General features: G+C 33.2%; 1 protein-coding gene across 2 annotated transcripts; it reads left to right on the top strand.

Moving 5' to 3' along the window:
• The first annotated feature begins 3,783 nt into the window (after positions 1–3,783).
• LOC114274172 (uncharacterized) lies at positions 3,784–15,702 on the top strand. Of its 2 annotated transcripts, none has more exons than XM_082893663.1 (4): positions 3,784–4,157; positions 4,327–4,458; positions 4,567–4,763; positions 15,452–15,702. In XM_082893663.1, the coding sequence occupies exons 1-3, from the start codon at positions 3,873–3,875 to the stop codon at positions 4,756–4,758; spliced, it is 609 nt and encodes a 202-aa protein (XP_082749789.1). In that variant the 5' UTR covers positions 3,784–3,872; the 3' UTR covers positions 4,759–4,763; positions 15,452–15,702. The 2 variants fall into 2 exon arrangements, with proteins under 2 accessions (XP_082749789.1, XP_082749788.1); XM_082893662.1 differs by having other exon boundaries at positions 13,150–15,702.
• Positions 15,703–17,317: the final 1,615 nt, after the last annotated feature.

Raw genomic sequence — 17,317 nt, 5'->3', positions numbered from 1 at the left:
AGAGCTGAAACAGAGCAAGGTAGAGTGTTTGCAGGAGATGTTATCCTCTTTGTCTCTCCCTATCATGAAGATAATCAAGGGAGAAGTAGATTCGATTCTCAAATCATCAATCATTGCAAATTTGTTGCATGATCATCTTAGAAGCGATAGGAAAAAAGCTTAATAGACACAATGAAAGACAAACAATACCTCCTCCCTATCATGGAGTTACCTCAAGGGAAGGGGTAGACTCGCTTCATAAATCATCTAACATTACTAAAAAGTATGCGATGATTCTAGAAGCAATAGGTTCAGTATAATGCCTGACTAAACCTAACCAAATTTTATTATCTTTTTACCTCTTTTTTACTCCAATTTTATTAGCCTTTTTACTTTACCTATCAATTTTCTTATATTTTCTTCCTTTTTGTCCAAATGCGATGATTATGTCTACTAAGTCCATAACAATAAAGAATAACAAGCATGACTTGACCCGAGAAATGAGCTTTCAAGCCCTTTTCTATGGGGAAAATTACAAAGTAAGAATCAAACTCATTTACAAGCGATAATGAATTCGAAGTCAAACCCAAAATAAACAATAATGACTTCAAATCCAAACCCGATAATGAAATATATTGACTCTTTCCTTTATGATTTCCAAGAGTCTAACTAGAAAATTAGTCCCTTAGAAGTAATGCACCAACGATAAAGGGAAGTGTCAAACAAAAGATCATGCTTAGCATAAGAGAAATGTAATGCCCTGGTAATGAACTTCTGAAGAGATTAAGCCATTTAGCATGAGGGGTCCATTTTTTATGCCTTGAGTGGCAATCTTTTGTTTAATACAACTCTTAATCAAAAGAAATAAAGAAATGAGGGAGATTGCAGAGTGCTAATGAAAAGGTGGATGATTACAACGTCATGAATATATATGAAAGCTACAAAAAATAAATAAATAAATAAAGGAAAAGGGCTATCAACTCAAATGGATTGAAATCTATGGCCTATACACCAAATCCATGAGATTGCCCGTATATGTTACCCTTTTGTAAGCTCAATTAGACTTAATGGAAGATAATTACTTTATCATTATTGTCACTTATTGATACTATAGATGGGTTGTTGTATTTATTTTGAGATGTTACAAGTGCCGAGCCTTCCAGCTAGTACCGGTAAAAATGGCATTGGTAATGCTTGTATAGCCTACTTGCAGACACGTACCTAGAGATTTGCAGAGCTTGTAATCACTACCTTGTTTTCTGTTGTAAAGGAAATGTTTTCATGAATTGTGATATAACTTGGCATTGTATGTTTTTGGAAAGAGATATAAAATATTTTGGCACAAGTATTACACATATATTCACCTTATAGCTTTCTTAAGATTAATACACTGTGCTAGAGTATCTCTATTAGGTTTTAGCTCACTCTATATGCCTCCGCCAAGAACATAACTTGGGAAGAACTTCGAGCTGAATGCTTCTTTTTTGTTATTTGTTATATTTGCTTTTGTACAAGCCTAGGGCTTTAACTGTATTGAGTTTAGACCCACTTTTTTTGTAACCAAGTACCGCCTTGGAAAGTTGTAGTCGTTAGGGTATAAAGATATCTGTTTAATCTTTATTGCATATCTCTTGTTTATGGCAAATGCTATAGATTCAAGGTTAGGGGTTATGAATGTATAGTTGCATGTGTCATCTTTTGTACAATTGAGTCATGTGAATGTAAAGATATCATATTCAGAAATGTATTGCCATTTATTAATATTGTGAATAGTTTTATTGTTAATTATTTCGAGGCGTTACAAAGTATAATTTAACACAAAACGAAAGTGTATGAAAATAACATGTGAACTTTTGAGATGCAGCACAAATCTCTATTTTAAAAATTTATGTCCTTTCCTCTGTTTAAACTCGAATTTCGCATATAACTTTAAGATTCAACCAAAATTATTCACAGTGATTTGATCCATGATAGACAATTATAAATATTATGTCTATCAATATAGAAGCAGACACAGAAAATAAAAAAAATAATTATTTTTTAGTAAGAGAAGGTATATAAATCTACTTCTCATGAGAATTGATCTTGAAACATCCAAAGCAGAATGCCTTCACAAGAACAAGCCTAGTACTCGAAAAAAAGAGGATCCTATTGACATAACTCAGTTGGAAAGAAACAAACCCATAGTTCATCATAGATGAGTAAATGTCTTGCTCAATTACAAAACACACGAAAAGAGAATAGCAGAACATGGCATTGGTTTGTTGTTCAATCATCATCAATATAAAAAATCATCAATATAAAAAATAGGGACCTTTTTTTTTTTTTTTTTTTTTGATAAGAAGGGAGACAGTTTGTTTATATTTATATAGGACTCTCGAAATGAGATATATCGGGTGTGTTTGGTTTGGTTTTGGGAGATAAATTTTCAAAAAAAAAATTTGGAAGAGAGTTAAATTTTTTTTTTTTTTTTGGGTTTGTTTGGTTGTATATTTTGGAAATAGTTTTGGAGTATTAGAGTTTGGGATGATTTGATATTTTGTTGTAATTGAGTAGATTGCATGAGAAAAAAAGTGATTGAGAATGAGAGAGGGGAGAGAAAAAAAGATTGATTGACGTGTAGGAGAGAGAAAGTGATTTTGTAAATTATTTTCTAAGATCACTAAACCAAATAAAATTTTAAAAAAATTTCTCCAAAATTACTCTATCAAAAGCAAACTAAACAAGGCCGTAGTTTTTAAGTGTTTACCTCTAAAAATAAAGAAAAAGAAAGTTTATATAGACTCTTTATAACTTTAAAAAAAATAATAGATTTGAGGGGTAAATTACAAATACACCCTTAAGATTTGATTAAAATACAAATCACCCCTATAGTTCTGGAAATTACATTTCACCCCACGAGGTTACTAATTTCATAACAAATAGCCTATTTTATTAATAAATTATCAAGTCAATTAACAGTTTTTAATGATGTTATAAATATGTTTCAATTAATAATTTAGGTAATTTTATTATTGTATAGAAGAACAATTATGAATTTCTTTTTTTTTTTAGTTAATTATGTTAAATAAAAAATTTTAACAAGAAATATTTGCAATTTTTCAAATTATAAGGAACAATCTGTACTTTAAACAAACTTCAATGAATATATTTGTAGTTTACCCTAGATTTGAGAATATAAAATTGAAATTTAAAAGAAATAGAAAATATGACAAATCTTTCATACTTTTATAATAAAATAATAATATATTTTTTGAAAAACAAATAGCGTTTTACCGACTTCTAAAATAGCCTAACACTATGTTTGGATTGAGCGATTTTGAGAGAAAAGAAAATAAATAGAAAGATATGTATTTCTGTTACTTATTTAGATAACTTAAGTGGAGAGAAACAGGAAGAAATTGAGAGAAATTGAGATAAACTCATTTCTCTTATAAGTTTATTTTCAATCTTTCCTAAAGTGAAGAGATTGGAAGAGAAAAGAAATCATTATTTTCATAATACCAATTTTGTTCCTATAAAAATAAAAGAAATAAAATGATTGAAAATATAAAAAAATTATTTTAATAATATAACATAAAATAATTTTTTTTTTCTCTTAATAAAATCTAACCAAAAAAAAAAAAGAAATTACAACCATTTGTTTTCTTTATTCCTTCTGTATCCAAAAAAAAAAAAAAAAATTACAACCATTTTATTTTTTTTATTTTCTTTTATAACCTAACTAATCCTATCCTTTCTTTTCTTTTCTTTTCTTTTTTCTTTTCTTTTCACCTCCCAGTGTAAATACGCTATAATTACCTATTAGGTTAGGTTTAGGTTAGGTTAGGTTACGTTACTTGTGTCTGCTGTCTAGGTTTTCATTGTTGTATTGTCTCTCTCTGCGGGAAGGTATGGCTTCCGATCTCTGCATCCAAAGGAACGATTCCAAATGGGAGATTAGAGATTCACCGGCGAAGAAGCAAAGGTGCGATGGTTACGCTTCCCCGCCACCTCCACCATCACCATCACCATCAGCGCTTTGTTCATCAGCAGAAGAAGAAAAAGAAGACCCTAGATCTAAAATCGTATTCTATAACTACGATGATGATTCAGATGTGGAAGATGATAGTGATGGAATGCATGAGTTTACTGATAAGGAATTCCAAGAGTACGATAGACAGTTAACCCAAAGTGATGTATGTATATCTTATCTAGCTTCTCTTAATACTTCCCTCTTTCATTTGTCTGTATTTTCTTCAAAATCCTATATATATATATATATATATGTTTTATATTATTGTTGTTGTAATGTAATAGAATTTGTGGGCTTACAATACATGTATACATATGCATATACATATACAGGGCTTTGATGTCATGTGCTTCCCACGCTTGTTTGGGTGTGGTGGAACATCGCCGGTTTTTAACCTCGATGAGATTGCCGACGATCTCAAAACTTTTGCGGAATTGGCGCTCAAGCAATACAATGACAAAGAGGTGTATTTCTTTATTCAATTAAAGTTTTTTTTCATTGTTTTGTTTGTTTGTTTGGTTTGAGAATTAGCCTTTGTTGTTCATAATATATGTTGGAAAATATGTGTGCAGCTTAAGAATCTGGAGTTTGTGAAGGTTGTGAAGGCAAACAGGGGTTTATTTGCTGGGTTTATGTATTATATTACCTTCGATGTTAAGGATGCTGATGCTGTTGATGGTGGTACTATGGAATTTCAGGCTTGTGTTTGGGATGGGATTGGCCATACTGACGTACTAATTAGTAGGCTGAAAATTAGCACTTAGTCAAGGTAAATTAACTACATAGTGTATGCTTAGTACCTATGTATTGATGCTTATCGGTGTGGCAGCTTTCTATGCCTTCTCTATTGGCATTTATTTTTTGATTTTATATGAAGTATTTTTTGTGTTCATATCAAGTTTTGTTTGCTTTAGTGGCATATTATTTCTATGCTTATTTGATGATGTTTAGTGAGTACTTATAGAAGACAGATAACAATTTGCAGCTTACAAGATTTTCATTTCTTGAAACATTCTTATATCTATACATTCTAATTACTGGTTTTGTTTTCATTTTTTTGAAAATGGGAAATGGGAAATTTATTTGGTATACTGTGTTCGTTTCCAAAAAAATTGAATTGATTTCAAAATTTCAAAAATTGTAATAAAAAAAAGGGTGTTTTCATTTGTCTTGAAAATGAGTTTTCATTCTCTCCTCTCCTATGAAGCACAGATACTTCAAAAAGGGAGACGTATACACTTTTCAAAAAATTCTACTTTCTTGTTTTCCGTGTTTTTTTTGTTTTTACTGAATTTTTGAATATTTTAAGCAATTTTTTTTTTTTTTTTTACTTTTTAGACATACCTAAAATAAATATACCTAAAAAGTAAAAAAATTGTGAAGAAAACCTTTTAAAAATTCACTAAATATTAAAAATACACAAAAAATACATAAAAAAAACGAGAATTCAGTACATTTTTTTGTATTATTATGTATTTATTAATTTTTTAAAATATTTTTTCACAAATTTTTTACTTTTAAGGTACATCTAAGTAAGGTGCATCTTAAAAAGTAAAAAAATGTTTAAAATGGTTAAAAATATACACTAAAAACTCATTTTTCAAAAAACTTAATTCAAAAAACTCAAACCAAACACACTGAATACTCCTTGGATACTCGCGGATACGTATCAGGTACTTCTTAATTAAGTTTTTATTAATTTTGGAGTATTGGATACTCAATTTTGAAGTATCGGATACTTAATTTTGAAGTATCGGATACTCGAAGACACATTTTACTTCTAATGCTTTGTTTAGTTCTTTGATAAGAGAAATATAGTGAGAGTTAAAGTAATAGAATTTGTCAAATTGATGTATCCTTATTGTTTCTCTCACTTCTCTCTCTTTCACGTTTCTTTTCTCTGCGCTCGTTCATTTTTTAGTGTTGGCATGTAAAGATAATGGCCCTGTTTGGTAGGGCTTATTTCCAGCTTATTTCAGCTTTTAGCTTAATTTAAGCTATTTTGATGTGTTTGATTCAGTTTAACAATACATCTTATAAATTTTTGTAAGTCAAAAATTAACTTATTCTTTGAGTGGGGAAGGAGAAGCTTAATTTATAAGTCAAAAATCTGCTTATGTTCACAGCTATAAACTATAAGCTGTTAGGTTATAAGTTATAATCACTTTCCCACAGCTCTACCAAACGAGGCCAATGTTTAATTTGCATTTGCATTTGCTTTTAGTTTTGGATGTTTTATGATTGTTTGAAGACTTTTAGCTTAATATGAATCCCTCTCTTTAATTATTAATTTGCTATAGGTTTCATATTCATGCATATTACATTTAAAATTATAAAAAATGGTTTTTTTTTTTTGTTTTACGAACGTATCTCCGCTGTATCCGTATCCTACTTTTTTAGATTTTGGCATATCAGCGTATCCATATTGTCGTATCATGTATCCGTATCCATATTCGTGCTTCCTAGCCTCTCTCTCTTGCCACCCCCATTATCCACCACTTCTAGGGACTGGCCATTCTCCCATTGAGACCCCCGGCCACTGTCCGTCTCCCCTTTTGACCTCTAGCCACCTTTCGGCAACCCCCTGTGATCTCTAACGGCACTTTTGCAACCACCTCTGGCCACCCTCCACCAGCGGCCTTCACCTTCAGTAACTCACCAAGCATGTGTCTTTGCTTTTGTTTTTATTTGTTTTCAAAGTATTTGTGCACACCTTTCTATGTTTTTTACAAAAAAATAAAAAAAAATGGTTCCTATTTTATGTTAATAGGAAACAGAAAATTGACAACATCATCAAATGATCTATTTGCCACCAGAATTAGTTCTCCATATGTATAGGTTTGGACTAAGCATTATTTGACTGTAGGATGATATAATATGACTTTAGGATCATAAAGGGTATGTTAATTTAAATATGGTGGGATTTTTTTTTTTTTTTTTTTTTGAATTTTATTGATAAAGACAATGGCTTTACTTTTGTATCAGAAGCATTATTAATTTATTTATACTAATATTTAAAGGGAGAACAATATTTGGTGTTCCCCTCAATTTGAAGTTGTGTAGAATTTTATTTTCCCCAAATTATCCAAAAAAATCAGTATGTTAAACAATTCCATTTTTATCACATGACTATTTAAAAGTTTAAACTATGAAGCAATTATTAAAACTCCCCCTTATAGTTAGCGATTTATCACCCTTAACCAAGGTCGTGAATCTTGTATCGTGCCAGCCTATACTGTTCGAAATGAATTGTTACACTAGAAAAACGGTATAGAAGACCTTCGATCCAGTGCCGGTTAAGTTATTGGATTGTTTTCAGCTATCTTAGCAATTTTTAGCATAGTCCAGCTGTGCCATTTTGTACCAGTTCCGTTTGGGGCATACATGTTATATTCATAGTTCTTACAAAGAAGCCCTAAGAATTGAGAAGTGTTGGTGATGCCAGTAGCTATCCATCACCAACGACTGCGAATTTGTATTGTAAGGTCAAGCTATAACATGCCCCACCATCTTTGTCAAAGGTTACATCGGTTTTTTATGTTTGTCTTCTCAATATACTTTAGACACATGTAGATAGATAGAGAATGAATGCCATTTAGGTTTGAAGCTGCTTTAACATCTTAGGAAGAACTTCAGGACCGGGAAAACTAGTGGGAAGTATCAAGACTTGTTTAATTTAAGTGTGTTGTACCGGTTAAAATGTGTTAAACAAAAGGTTTAATTTTGTTGCATGATCATCTCTTGCAGGTGTATGCATGCTCAACAATACAAAAGATTAAAAAAAAATTATGTAGTGTGTTTGGTTTGAGTTTTCTGAATTAAGTTTTTTGAAAACTGAGTTTTTTGGTTTTCGTGTTTTTTTTGTTTTTAGTGAATATTTTTAAATTTTTAAACATTTTTTTTACTTTTTTAGATGCACCTTACTTAGATGTATCTAAAAAGTAAAAAATTTGTTAAAAAATATTTTAAAAATTAATAAATACATAAAAATACAAAAAATGTACTGAATTCTCGTATTTTTTTTTTTTTTGTATTTTTGGTATTTAGTGAATTTTTAAGAGGTTTTTTTCAATTTTTTTTTTTTTACTTTTTAAGTATATTTATGTTAGGTATGTCTACAAATTAAAAAAATTGCTCAAAATATTAAAAAAATTCAGTAAAAATAAAAAAATACGGAAAATAAGAAAGTAGAATTTTCTGAAAAGTGTTTTTGAAAAGTGGTAACCAAGCATAGTGAGAATTTCTAAAATAATGATTAGAATAAGAATGATTAGATGGTAAAAATGTTACATGTTCTTCAGCATACAAATTACATTGAAAAAAATGCCACATTTATAAATAAATAAATATGGTTTTTACATGATAAATTTTAGAAGTTATGGTGATAAATCCAAAAATGGTAATCAAGAAAACATAATGGTAGCGATATGCATGGTACCAATAGTAAAAACAATACTACAGTCTACAAGATTCATAGCCTTGGCCTCAATTGATGTCATTGCTATTTTTTGGAAAATTTTGTGAATTTGCCTCCATTAAATTTAAAACTTCCCCTTCTTCTTTGAGTATGCAGAGAGCCACCTTGCCATAGAAAGGTAGTTTCTTTATATACATACACAAATATTCTCAACATAGAGAACATATATTAGAGTGAGAGAAGAGAGAGACAATGGATAACACATAACGCTAACACAAACGGTAGTACATTGCTGGATTTGTCAGCTGTTTTGACTCACTGTTGCCATTTCATTGAATGATTGCATACAACATATTCAGTTAGCACTGAAAGGGTTTTGATCCCTGAACTTTGGAGGGAGCACGCCTCAAAGACTCAAGGCCTTGCCACCAAGCCAACCCGTTGGGGTTCACCGATTATGCCAATTGGTTGTGGTGCTAATGGAACTATGTTGTAATTGATCAATTCATTACATTTCTGTGATGGAAAATATGTGTGTAGAATATTAATTGAGCTCGAATATTGTCCACAATTCTAATTCCAAAAACCAAGGCTGACTGGGCTGGATCGATAACCAAAGGGAGATGGGACTTCAATCTGTTAGCCAAGATCTTGAAGATACACTTTTAGAGGGTAGGATTAGGGACTATGAAGCATGTGTACGGGTATATGTATAATATGGGTATGTTTATATGATAAAAATAAAAAAAAGTAAGGTATGGGTACGTCTGGGTACGTTCGTAAAAAAATAGTTATTTTTAATTTGAATTAATGCAAAAATTAGTTAAATGGTGTAGTTTGTTAAGATCTACCCTACAATTCATCTTTAATGCCAAAAGCGAAGTCTAAACTGAAACTAAGTGCTACTATTTTTATTAAATAATTTATATGCTAATGTTTAATTTTAAAATCATGCTAAGCGTAAAAAAGTAAGTCCAATGAGACTAACTTTACCTTTGTATAGAAGAAAATACTATTCCAGCTTATGGCGTGGGAGTATACTTGGTGTCTAGGGTAAGCCAAAAATTAAGAAGAAAAAAATTTGCATACGTGTTTCGTATACCTTGTGCGTATGCAGAAATACAATGCAAAGTATCAGTACCCATTACCAGTACGACATGTTCGTCGAAGTATCCATGCTTCATAGAGTAGGGACCTCAAGAACCAAGCGGTGAGAGTAGAGTTCATTTCTTTGAAGAGAGCACCAGAATTAAGAAAAAGAAAAGAAAGATATAATAGAGGAAAGCAGATCCTTAAATTGACAGGCCAAGATTTCTTGAAGAACATGGCATTTTATGGTCATCGAGGCCAGGAGCTTTCCCATCTTTGAGAAAACAAGGTTTCTCTAATCCCTTCAATAGTAACGTCCTTGTTTCGTTTCTGAGCATCATTTAATTGATCACTATAGCGCAAGTTCATGTCTTCTATGCATACCGTAGTACCACCTCCCTTATGGCCTAGCAAGTTCTGAAAATAAGTAATGATCATCTTAGCATTTCCTTGGCATCAGTAATAGACACTCAAGACTTTAGGGTTACTATCAAGACTTTTCTTGACTGCTTCCAATTGAGATCTTACTTCCTCCAGTCCACCTTTTTTGTGATGTCACTATAGTTAGATTGGCACAGCTTCTTCAACTCAACTTTGCATTTTCAACTTCTGGCAGACAGAACATGGGAGTGCCCTGAACATGATTTCTCCAAACCCTGGCAACAAGATTCAAGAATTCAGGGTGGTCAGCCCAACAATAAAAAAATTTGAAGGGCTTATTTTGCTTAATAGGGGCAGACAGCACTTTAACCAAGATAGGGCTGTGGTCAGATATTCCTGCAGTTAGGAATTCTGCCTCATTTCATGGTCCAAGCCTCATTGATGAGAGGTTTATCAATCTCTCGAAGCACCTGACCATTTGTCAGTCATTGCAGTCATGCATGTACCTGGTCCATTTAACAGAGCCCCACAGACCATGGCTGCTGGTTGAATAGCCCAGCCATAGCTTCAATGTCCAGTCTGTTTTGGGGAGCGTTATCACCATACATGGCAGAAACTTCGCAGTCCATTTTCTTCTGGCACTAACATGAATAGCCTGGTCATTTGTACTAATGCACATTACATTCAGCATATCTTGATTCCATAGGATCCATATCCTTTACAAAGTGGATCATTGTAATTGGACAACATTCCCCAGCTTCCATTCATAGATTCGAAGACCATATCCTTATTAACACTTCTGACTTTATTTCCCAAGAGCCCGAAATAAAGATACATTTTATTCCCTTGAATAATATGATCCTTGATTTCCTTCTAATGTATAGGGAAATTAAGGAAGCCCCCTTTCATTTTAAGACTTCCCCACTTTTTATTTTTTATCTGGATTAGATGGGCTTGGGGTCCTGTTCTTAGCTTCCTCTATCTCCAGGTTGTCAAAAGTATTTGATGAACTCCATAGCTGTTTGAGTTGCCCCCCATAAAGGATGGTATCACCTGTATGGTACATATAGGTCGGTCTTGATCAACGCCTACCTCGTGATAATGTTCCCCATTTAACGAATTGCCCATATCCTGGGTAATTTTTGTCCTTGCTCCGACGGTTGCTCTTTATTCTGGAAAATAGGTCACTTTGCCCACATTTTGGGCATTAAGATCATCATTGGCTGTGGGCACCCATTGGTACATTTTTATCCCTTTCCATTGTCCAGGTCCAAATTGATGTTATTACCATTTTTTAAAAAAAATTTGTGAATTTACTTCCATTATTAAATTCAAAACATTTCTTTTCTTGAGATATGCGGAGAGCCACTTTACCATAGAAAGGTAGTTCATGTATATATACATACTAAAATATTCACAGCATAGAGAATTTAGTGAGAGTTTGTAGAAGCCTCACTTCTTCAGCTTTGGAAGAGAAAGACAATGGCTAACGCTAACACAAACAGCGGTACATTACTGGATTTTTCGGCTGTTTCGACCAATGTTACATGGACTCGCCGGTTTAGGGCAGAGTACCTGTGTTAACACGACATGGGTGCAGGTACGGGGTGCAGGTACGGGTGTGAGATATGTGTTGGATTCGGCATGGTTTTCTCAAGCACGGCTGACATGAGAGGAGAAAGAAGGGTTGTTGAGAGAGAGAGAGAGAGAGAGAGAGAGGGCTGAAACTCACCTTGGCGAAGCAAGTCGAGTCATGAAGCAAGATCGAAGTGCGAACCCTAGTCGCGAACTAGACCGAATCAAAGGAGATCTAAAAACCAACATCTCAAAGTCGATTCCACCCTAGGGCTTCGATTCCCCTTTGGTCTCTCTCTCTCTCTCCTCTCTCTCTTCTATCTTCTTCTCCTCTCTCTCTTTTTTCTTCTTTGACCGTCTTCTGTTCCTTTCCGTTCTTTTTCTCTGCTTTCTATTTATAAATGATATTAATATAATAATATATAATAGTATTCATATTATATAATATTCCCTCAAAAAAATATTGTATATTATAATTTTTATGTCTAAAATAAAAATAATTTATTTTATCATATATAATATAATTTATTTTATGTCTAAAATAATTTTTATTTATTATTTATATTTTATTTGTTATTTTTTTAACAAAATTTGTTATTCTTTAACTTTTTTTTAATTCATCTTCATATAATAAATATATTTAAAAAAATAACAATTTAAGGTATCTCCGTACCCGTATCCAAATTTAGATCCATATCCACGTATCCTCAATTTTTAATTTTGAAGTGTCATATCCAAATTTAGATCCATATCCACGTATCCTCAATTTTTAATTTTGAAGTGTCTAACCATTAGATACGCACCCGCACCTGAGTCCGTGTATCATAGGTTTCGACTCACTGTGGCCATTTTATTGAATGATTGCATACACCATATTCGGGTAATCTCTTCTAGTTCATGGCAAAGTGCTGGCCACTGATTATGCCTAGTGGTTGTGGTGCTAATGGACTTGTGTGATAATTGATTGTTTCAATATCAATACATTCTGTGACAGAAATATGTGTGTAGAATATGAATCGAGTTCAAATATTGACCGCAATTCTTTTTCCAGAACAGTGTCTGATTGGGCTAGATCAATAACAGAAGGGAGGAGGAATGTCAATCTATTAGGGAAGATACACTTATAGAGGGTGTGATTAGGGACCTTAGGAACCAAGTGATGAGAGTAGAGTTCACCTCTTTGAAGATAGCACCAGAACTGAGAAAAAGAAAAGAAAGATGTAATAGAAGAAATCACATCCTTATAAATGATAGGCAAAGCTTTCTTGAAGAACATGGAATTATAGCCATTGAGGTCAGGAGCTTTCCCATCTTTGACAGAGAATGAGCTAAGTGTGTGAATGGCTAATTCATGTGCTACTATAAGCACATTGTTTTTTTTGTTGACAAATAATTTATAGTTTTCTAGCACTAATGATACTTTTTTGTCTTTTTTCTTCGGCACATCCATATTATTTATGGTTTCAAATGGATCATTTTTATTTTTTTTGGGGATAAATATGGATCATTGTTTCATGTTAATGCAATGCCCTGCATTGCCTTTTTGATCTTATGCTTCAGATTCTTAACATGTATGCATTTTATTTACACAATGCAACTTCAAATTGTTTTTTGTCTTCCTTTTCGTTGGTTTCAACAATGCTGAGTTTAGTTGAAGCTTCTAATATTTTTCTTTTAATTTCATTTTTGGCAGGATACACAGATTATCATTAATTCTATACCTCCTTGGATATGCATCCGAATCACAAAATTGCAAATGATTACATCAACAGTTTTTTGAGATGTTAAGTGAACAGTCCCAGCCTCACAGGGCAATTATTTTTATTTTATCTATCCATAGTTGATCAAGCAAATAGGAATGTTTTATATTTCTACTAGTGTAGTATTTGAAGTTTTATTGTTCTTGACCGTGTGTCCCATATAGAAAGAAGAAAAGTAGGTGACCACCGCATGTTGAACAATATCCTGAACTGATATTAGGAAACCAAAGGAAGAAAGTATTAAAAACAAAAATAAATAAGCTGAGTCATTATGTAATCAGAAGATAAAACTTTAGATCTGAGTAGCTTTAAGTGCAATTAGAAAGAGTTCATTATGAGTATTTTAATTTTCATTTTCAGTCTTTCTTGCATGCTTGTATGTATGTATGTGTCTATATATATTATGGTGAAGAACTATTGTATACTATAACTTCAATGCAGAACATTTACACAATTTCTCGAGTGTAACTTGTTTTAATAACGTAATGTTTACTTCATTCTTAAAAATCATTTGTTTGTATTACTTGTTAATAAGTATCTCTAGTTGGTGTTCCATTTATACCAACCAGGAATTCAAGTTTATTTGTGGTGTATGTATCTACTGATGTTATGCTACTGTCGGCTTTCCTTCCCATTCTTACTCTTATTGTTATAAGTTGAAGATAAAACCTTCCTCATTTATTTTTATTTGGAACAGATAGGCCTGGGGTCTTGTTATTAGCTTCCTACATCTCCAGGTTGTCAAAAGTATTTGCTAGACTTCATAGTTGTTTGAATCGCCTGGTATCACCTGTATGGTATAGATAGGTTGGTCTTGATCAAAACCTACCTCATGATAATGTTCCCCATTTAACTAATTGGCCACATCCTAGGTTGAGTTTTGATGTTGCTCCAATGGTTGCTCTTTATTCTTGGAATTAGATCATCTTTGCCCACATTTTGGGCATTATGATCATCAATGGCTGTGGCCTCCCCTGTGGCTTCTGTACGTGCCTCCAGTTTACTTTTGGTTTCTTTCCCCAGTCATTCCTGAGTACAGCATAAACGAAAGACTGGTTGAGCACCCATTGGTACACTTAAACCCCTTCAAAATTCTCAATCCTGTTGTCGAGGTGAAAGTTTTCCACCAGTTCGCTACCCACTTCAATCTCAACACAGATTTTGGTAAAAGTAATTCTCTTTTTTGATTCAGCTAGAATTTGCATAATGCTTGCAATGTGGCTTAACCCTTGCTCATTCCAATAGTAGAAGACGACGTTGAAGAATTTAGCCCAGCGAGGAAATTTTATTAGACTTTCCTTCCACAAGTCAAGTCTGTAGTCCCACCACTTTAGGACCATTAGCTTGCCTCCAAAATGCTATGGCTTCCCTTCCAAAACTGAATCAAAAGAAGAAGAATTTCATTAGACATAACATGAATCAGTCCACTCTACCCCCATAGTTTTTGGCAATAGAGTTAACAACAAAAAGATAACTTCTTATCAATAAAGTAACCACTCTTCCCCCATAGTTTTTCAGCAATAGAGTCAACAACAAAAGCATAACTTCTTATTAACAAAGTAACCCACTAGGCAACCATTCCATCCATCTACCTAGACACATGGCGGTGGAGTAACCTTATTTTCCCCATACTCCATGGATGCAAAATATTCTAGATTTATCTTAGCCACCCATCCTCTGACATGGTTTCAGACCTGAAAATGTTGAGATGGGTGCGTAAAAGTTGATACAACTTCAAATGATTAAATTTTGAAAGAGACAACACTAATTTGTATGCTAAATGTGAAAATTGTCTGAATTGTATAATGGGTTACCTATAGGGCCATAGTCTAAACAAACGACTGCACTATGTTGTACCATATGTTGAATAAAATCAAGACTAATAACTTGCAACTTTAGAGTAGGTTGAAGCAATAACTGAACACTAACACTGTGTTTGGATCATCGATTTAGGTTGGGATTTGGAAAGAAAAAAGAAAATGCGAGGGAAATGAACAAAAAATTTACTTATATTTTATTCACATTTCCCTCACAATTTTGTTCTCCTTTCCAAATTCTTATGCAAATTCATGATCCAAACACAACATAAGACGTTGCAAGTACTCGCATATTTGTTTTGATCACATAGAAAACAAAACAGCCATAAAAGTGTTTTCTGTAATCAACATTGGTGAACAAGTGATTGCTTTAGATGCTTCTATTGGAGTACTGATCGTATATTTTGGTTATTCATAGGTGTGGTTGAAGATTTCATGGAGGTAGTATGCACATGGAGGCCCAGTGCGCCGTTGGAAGTGTGTTACTATGAACAAAATGAATATAATATTAGAATCTTTGTGCATTTGGTGGATATTGACAATTATGTTACTTGATTTAGTATATGTCTAGACTAATATTCTTAACTGATATCTAAACTAATATTTATAGAACAATGTCATCGTATGATTTGTTCTATTATTGAAATGAATGACATAACAACTAAAGCAGATTGCATGTCTAAGTTATATTTTACTTTAAACATGTAAAAGAACGTAAGTTGAAAGCACCCTAGACGTTGGAGATGCCGGATATGCATGTTGTTGAATTGGAAAGTGTGCAAGGTGTCTAGAAATTGTTTTCATGTGATGGAAGGCTGGTGTCAAACTGATTGACGTCTATTTATTGTGTCTATGACTTGTTTGGTGTTTTGTTTCTCACATGAATTTAAAGTGGGGTTTCTGCTTGAATGACATTAACAAAATCATTGAATTCATCTGTGTATTTTGTTTGATATAGTGCATTGATTGAGAATCAGACCCTAGGCTGAGTTGGTGGTAGTGTAACTATTATGTGCATAGTGCTATCCTGTCTTCAATAGTCAATACCACCACCACGGAGGACTAGGCATAGGATTATTTGACCCGTGAAATTGCCCAAAAAGAATATTTAAAAAATGTGGAAAAGAAACTCGAAAATAAATTTTTAAAGGAAAAATCCAATCTGCAAACAGAGCGCACATTCGCAAATCTTATACGCATAAATTGCAATATGAACTGCGGGTGGTTGGGGTTTTAATTTTTTGGGGTTTTAATTTTTTCCAAATTGTAAATATGCAGGCGGGTTTAAATAGCAAATTGAACTGTCGTGAACACTCCTACCACCAAGCAGTTTACAACACTTCCTGATACCCATCTTGCTTTGCCTTGAGGGCCCAAGTTTACCTTTTGATCCATCAAGTTGTCCTCATGAAAAAGGTTTTTAGTGTTTGGAGCACTTGGAGGCTCATGAGAGGAGTCCTATGACACCAGGTCCTAGAGGGATTCTGGTGAATCTGTTGGAATGGTGGAAACCATTCGGTAGAATTTGCTTTGTGTTTACATGCCTCGCATATCATCACATTCCACAGCCAATGTCTTGGTGGCCCATCATACAAACTAGGTGATTTTGCGAACCATGTCACTTACTAGTTGTAACCCTCCCCAAGTTACGAAAATAACTTTGTTCACTTATTGTTTTAGTGTGTGAACAATACATAAAATATGAGTGGCCCAAATATGTGGATTTCTTACTCAAAATATGTAATGACGTCACCTAAAATGGTAGGCCTAATTATTCTATATCAATTAAAATGTGTGAACATAATGGGAATTACAAGTCACCATCTCTTCAGTTAGATACTTGGATAAATTTTGTTCGATCTCATACTCCACATGATGGTTGTTTCTATGTCAAATGATGTACAATCATTGGGTAAAACTAATTGAGACTCAGGCATATAGTATACTTTCCATTGTATGGGTAGAAAATGAAGAGGAATCATAATTGAGACTCAAGCATACAGTATACTGGGTAGAAAATGATGAGGAATCATCTTTGGTGATAGTGCCCCAAAATGTTGCAGCTCCTTCTGCAATATGGTTTTCTGCTCTTTGCTTGGCTTAGTAAACTCTTCGCCGATCCGTGGAATAGAGTGCTAGTACATCAACATGCATATGCCAACTGATCATTTCTTTGAAATTCAGTATTGGGTTAATAGACGGGCGATGGGAAATAGTGGGATTATGAGAATGGAATCTATCTTTGAAAATATGGAATGGGAACATAGCGGTTATAAAATGGATC

This window comes from Camellia sinensis, chromosome 11, assembly GCF_055761805.1.
Source record: "Camellia sinensis isolate YWXY chromosome 11, ASM5576180v1, whole genome shotgun sequence".
Classification (NCBI taxonomy): domain Eukaryota; kingdom Viridiplantae; phylum Streptophyta; class Magnoliopsida; order Ericales; family Theaceae; genus Camellia; species Camellia sinensis.
This window is presented reverse-complemented; position numbering and strand designations above follow the sequence as displayed.